This window comes from Branchiostoma lanceolatum, chromosome 5 (genome assembly GCF_035083965.1).
Source record: "Branchiostoma lanceolatum isolate klBraLanc5 chromosome 5, klBraLanc5.hap2, whole genome shotgun sequence".
Taxonomy (NCBI): Eukaryota; Metazoa; Chordata; class Leptocardii; order Amphioxiformes; family Branchiostomatidae; genus Branchiostoma; species Branchiostoma lanceolatum.
The window spans coordinates 24,425,410-24,431,409 of NC_089726.1; the positions used below are offsets into that span (position 1 = coordinate 24,425,410).

Here is a 6,000-nt window from a genome sequence, read left to right on the forward strand (position 1 = left end):
TATCAAAAAAGACCTAAAAGCTATCTTAAAAGGGAAAATGATAGTCTATGTGACATGTAATTTAAAACAATGTCAACATTATTAGAATTGTTGTTAATATCAAACATCTTCTTACTCAACAAGCCATTATTACTATATAGTAGTCTAATACACTGAAGCTTCTAATCCTGCTTTAAAAAATGGGCGTATGTCCACTGAATCCATCTTGATGTCAATTCTCTACCTATATTTTTGAAGTTTAAGATTTAAAAACATTATTGATATCACTGCACCAGGCGCCTGTTATAAGTAAGGCGTTTATAATCCATTTAAAATCAACCCATTATAGTTCTTAATCTATGTACGTATATTTCATATGATTTATTTCATCATCATCATCATCATCATCGTCGCCGCTTTCTTTTGATTATTTTGCACGTGTTAAAATCAGTTTAAAGAATAATGAGTGTCAGGGGAAGAGAAAAGGCATTCTGTTCTTAATCTCTAGTTCTGAATGTTCTCATGAAAAGTTTTTCAGGTTGAAGCTTACATTGTACATGTATTACACAGAACAAGTTTGAAAATCGTAGAGACATGTGTAAACTTCGTAATACGGACCATCCGTTATATACAGAATCTTCCAGACATGGCCGTATCCCTCTGCAATATAGATTATGTAAATTGTGTTTACAACCTAAACACACTCATAGTCAAACCATCGTCAATTTGTTATCACAAAAACCTCTACTGCCTTACATTGTATATTGTCAAATTATCCTAGTTCAGATATGTTTACATGTTCTTAATGTCAACAAAATGATACCCATGTATTTTTGCAAGTTCATTCCCGTGGGATAATTGCAAATACATGGTAGAAAAATAGAAAAAAAACATACATTTGTCAGTGAACTGTGACTGACTTTGTTTGAACAGTAGGCTACTAATACTAAATGCGACTGTTCTTTCGTCATGATAAACTATAAGCTATCTCTTAAGCATTGGGCGGCCGGTCCTCGAGCCCGTTTCGGCCGCCGGAAGCCGCCGGGGGGACCGCGTTTGGTGTTTTCTTGCTCCTGAGACCGCCTGCTACACGATGGCATGCGACTTTCCGGCCTTCCCCGACTTTCGGATTTCGCAAGGGTGTCTGACGAAGGTGTAGGTCGCTGATCCTACCTTGAGAGTGGTCGTTTTTTGACTAGGCAACTCTTCCAGAGCCCGTAGCGGACGGCGGCACGGGCCAGACCCCTGCGTGGAGAAAAGACGGGGTCGTCCGTTGACTTTGCCCCGCTGGCCGGCTCCATCGGACTTGGCACCGGGCGCCGGGGCGGGTGTCCGTCTGGTGTGGGGCGGGGCCTGGGGAGGCGGGGGTGGAGCGGGCGGCCGAGCAATACCACGTGGCCGACTTGCGTTGTTTTTTTTTAAAAGGGCTCTGTAGGGTGTCTGACCATGTCCGCTGCGGCGGCGGACCCAACGGCGACGGCTCGCCCCTTCCGTCTGCGTGCGAGTTCGCCTTGCGGACTCGGCGGTTCGAGACCCGGCCGTCCGCCTTGCCGGCGGACGCGTCCGGTCGTGAGAGTGCGGGACCGTTCCTGACGGGCGTTGAAGGGAAGCAACGGTTAGGTGTGGCCGGGAGTTCTGCGCTCAGGCTCCCGAGGGTTCGCGGCCATCTCCACGGCGCGTTCCCACCTCACGGCAGCGACGGACTCGGCGGCGCTCGACGCTCCGGTCGAGTGGGACCGTGTGGCGGCGGCGACAGTGCTGGTCTTCTCGCGCTGCACCGTCACCGCGGCGGTCCTCTCCCGGCGGCGACCGCTCTTTCGCCGCCGCGGCGTCTTCGCTACCTGGTTGATCCTGCGAGTAGTCATATGCTTGTCATAAAGATTAAGCCATGCACGTGCGAGTTTAAACTGTCTCAGTGAAACTGCGAATGGCTCATTAAATCAGTTATGGTTCCTTTGATTGTCACATCCTACATGGATAACTGTGGTAATTCTAGAGCTAATACATGCGGAAGAAGCGCCGACCTAAAGTCTGGCGTGCATTTATCAGACCAAGACCGACCCGGGGTTCGCCCCGGTCCCTTTGGTGACTCTAGATAACCCAGCCGATCGCACGGTCTTCGCACCGGCGACAGATCATTCGAATGTCTACCCTATCAACTTTCGATGGTAGGTTCTGTGCCTACCATGGTGGCAACGGGTGACGGGGAATCAGGGTTCGGTTTCGGAGGGGGAGCCTGAGAAACGGCTACCACATCCAAGGAAGGCAGCAGGCGCCCAAATTACCCACTCCCGACTCGGGGAGGTAGTGACGAAAAATAACAATACGGGACTATTTCGAGGCCCCGTAATTGGAATGGGTACACTTTAAATCCTTTAACGAGGATCTATTAGAGGGCAAGTCTGGTGCCAGCAGCCGCGGTAATTCCAGCTTCAATAGCGTATATTAAAGTTGTTGCGGTTAAAAAGCTAGTAGTTGGATCTTGGGACCGGGCTTGCGGTCCGCCGCGAGGCGTGTCACTGCTCGTCCCGGCCCTCCCCGCCGGATTCTCCTTGGTGCTCTTAACTGAGTGCCTCGGGGTGCCGGAGCGTTTACTTTAAAAAAATTAGAGTGTTCAAAGCAGGCCTGGCGCCTGAATAGTGGTGCATGGAATAATGGAATAGGACCTCGGTTCTATTTCGTTGGTTTTCGGAACGGCCGCTTCCTATGTTGGAGAGGGCCGGCAAGTGCCAGGCTCGACCGCTTCCGATGTTGGGGAGGGCCGTAAGAGCCGGCTCGGCCACCTCCGATGTTGGAGAGGGCCGGCAAGTGCCGGGCTCGACCGCTTCCGATGTTAAAGAGGGCCGTAAGAGCCGGCTCGGCCGCCTCCGATGTTGGAGAGGGCCGGGAAGTGCCGGCTCGACCGCTTCCGATGTTGGAGAGGGCCCCGAGGAGCTGGCCCCCTCTTCTTCAGCTGCATGGCTTTGGCTCCGATCCAGCCCGCTACTCTTAAGCATTAGCTCAAAGTCGGCTCGGTCCACTTCCGATCCAGCTCTCTATCTCTTAAGCATTGGCGGCCTGCTCGGCCGGGCCTGCCGGCCGAAGAAAGCCGCCGGGCGGACCGAGTTCGGTGTTTCCCCGCTCCGGAGGCTGCCTGCTACACGACGTCATGCGGCTCTCCCACCTGTCCCGACTTTCGGATTTCGCCAGGGTGTCTGACCAAGGTGTAGGTCGCCGATCCTACCTTGAGAAGAGAGGTCGTTTTTTGACTAGGCAACTCTTCCAGAGCCCGTAGCGGACGTCGGCTGGGGGCCAGCGAGACCGGAAGGGAGCGGACGGGGCCGGCGCGGCACGGGCCAGACCCCGCGTGGAGAAAAGACCGGGTCGTCCGGTGACTTTGCCCCGCCGGCCGGCTCCATCGGGCTTGGCACCGGGCGCCGGGGCGGGGGTCGGCGGGGGGAATGATCGCCCCAGCCGACGTCCGCTACGGGCGCCACGGAGGGAGCCCAGGGCCCGCCCGCCCTCCAGGCGAGCGAGCAGGATCCGTCTGGTGTGGTGGCAAGTGTCTTCCGATGGTTCTCGTCTTTAAGGGGAAAAGCAGCCGCCACCGTGCCGGCCAGTGCCGAAGTGCTTCCAATATCTCATGGCTCAGCGGCCGGGGCCGCTCACGGTTCCTTACCGGGTATTGGCGGTCATTCCGATGTCGCGTGGTCGGGAGGTCCGGTCCCGTCTTCTCACCGGTCACCGGGGGCGGCCGGCTCGGGGATCACTTAGCTTGTCGCCGCGGACCGCTGCCAACCAGTATGCTCCTGTTGCCTCGAAGATTGGTGGTCGCACCGATGTTCCTGCGACAGGATCGGGGTTTATCGAGCGCTATCAGAGGGCTAGTCGGGAACGATGCACTTTTTCCCGCCCGGCATCGGCCGGTTTGCGTCGTTTTCTGGCTGTTTTCTAACTAAGAGCCCCCTACGGTGTCTGACCATGTCGTGGGTTGCACAACATCCTTTGGGGGTGGGCGGTTTTTGATGTGATGTGAGCTGTTTGTTGAGACTTTCTTTGCGGGATATACTGATTTGATTGCTCACGGTTATCGGGGGAAAGAATGTTAGAGGAGGATTTGGAGATGTACGTCCACGAGGCGGCTGTTGCGGCGGAGGCCGGTGGAGGTGAAGCGGTGGACCTTTATGCTCAGATGAGGCATGCGAGGGCCGTCTGTGTCGAGGAGTTTTTTCGACGGAACGGATCGGTCGCTCAAGCTGAACGAACATGGTTTGAGGTGCGTCCTGACGAAGTTTACCCGTATGGGCCCAAGAATTTCAGGGCACCCGGGCCCGTCGGCATTAAAAGAACCGAGGACAATCGAAACAAATTATCATTCTTCGTCGAGATCTTTGACGAAGATCTTATCCGGTATATGGTGCGCTGTACGAACAAATACGCACGGGAAAGGCGCCTTGTATACCGTAGGGAAAATCGCTCGCGCTGGTCCGCTACCTCGACAGCCGAGCTGAAGGCCTTCTTAGGGTGCATGATTTGCGCAGGCTATGCGCATCAACCAAGCCTTGCGTCTTACTGGTCTACCGATGAAGACGCTGGCTGTGAGGTCTTGAAAATTGCGTTCCCCTTCAACCGGTATCGTCAACTTTTGAGATACCTCCACTACTCTTGGGAAGGATTTCCTCCTCGAGGCAGCGAGCGACTTGAGGTCTTCAAAGCAAGGGAGAAAGAAGACCAAGTACTGAAGGTTAGGGCTGTAATGGAGAGAGTCAACGAGAATAGCTGCCGTGCTCGCCACGTCGGCCAAAATCTAGTCGTTGATGAGACAACAATTGCGTTTAGGGGACGTCACATGCTTCGGCGGTATAACCCTTGGAAGCCGACCAAGTATGGTTATTGTGTCCGCGCTCTGGCTGAGCCAGATGGCTATATATTGTCCGATAAATTGTGCGGCGCGAGGATTGATCCGGAGAGGATGTCGCCAGACGAAAGGGTCATGCATGGGATTGGTGACGAACTTCTCAGCCCTCTCGATCTCAAGCCCGCCCGAGTGGGCTGACAAGGCCGTTTCAGGGCTGCTATCGCACAGTTTTCTGTGACTCCTACTATACAGGCGTGCAGCTCGCGGACTATCTTTTCAGCAAGGAAACTTATCTGGTAGGAACGGTAAGAAAAATTCGTCAGGCCTACCGACGGCAAAGCACGACCACCCATACAGACCTAGGCGAGGTAGACCACCTAGGCTGTTGTTCAGATAACCGTACCCAAGCAATCTAGACGTGCCGAGAGGTACATCCATTCGGTTCCATGACGGACCATAGCTAGCGACCAAGTGGAAAGATACGAAGACACTAATCGCGCTTTCCACGGCAACAAGCGTCGATGCCCCCGGCGTTCAAGTTACCAGGAGAAGCAAGGGTGTTGTCCGACGAGAAATTTCCTGTCCTGCCTCGCTGGACTTGTATAATCGGCACTACAAAGCGGTTGACAAAGCCGACCAGCTCAGGGGTTCGTACCATTTCGGGCGCCCGTCTAAAAAATGGCACCGTAAGCTGTTCTGGTACGTCGTGAACAAGGCTGCCGTCAATGCTTACTTAAACTGGGAGTTATAAGTGTCTAACAAGCAGCCGCTTCTTCCACCATATAGGATTGCCCAGCTGAGCTTCCGGCGAGCGTTGGTGCGACAGCTGGTGGGTAATTTTTCCGCAAGGCGCCGGCGAGCACTCACTGTGGACGAGCCCGGCGTTCGCATAGCAAGAGGACCGGTCGTAGGACAACACCAGCAAGTAACCAGAGGCAAACCAACAAAGGTCTGCCGGTATTGTGCTCGAGCTGGCCGCCTGATGTCGGGAGCAAGACGCCGCAGACCACACGAGACCGTCTATCGATGCAATACCTGTAACGTTTCCGTTTGTAACGTCTCTCTCCGCCCCGAGTGTTGGCGCGAACATTTGCAAGACATGCGGGCCGATAGATAAGTTATAACTGTTGAAAGACCGGTTGTAAAGTTACCGGGACATGATGAGAGTCTATCCGATAGTGCCT

General features: G+C 54.0%; 1 protein-coding gene across 1 annotated transcript; it reads left to right on the forward strand.

Annotated features, from left to right (window-relative positions):
• The first annotated feature begins 4,060 nt into the window (after positions 1-4,060).
• On the forward strand, positions 4,061-5,014 carry LOC136435985 (piggyBac transposable element-derived protein 2-like). The gene has a single exon (XM_066429694.1). It carries the CDS (start codon positions 4,061-4,063, stop codon positions 5,012-5,014), a length of 954 nt encoding a protein of 317 aa, XP_066285791.1.
• Positions 5,015-6,000: the final 986 nt, after the last annotated feature.

Coding starts and splice junctions, on each gene's coding strand:
- LOC136435985 (XM_066429694.1), top strand. CDS start 4,061: ATGTTAGAGGAGGATTTGGAGATGTACGTCCACGAGGCGGCTGTTGCG.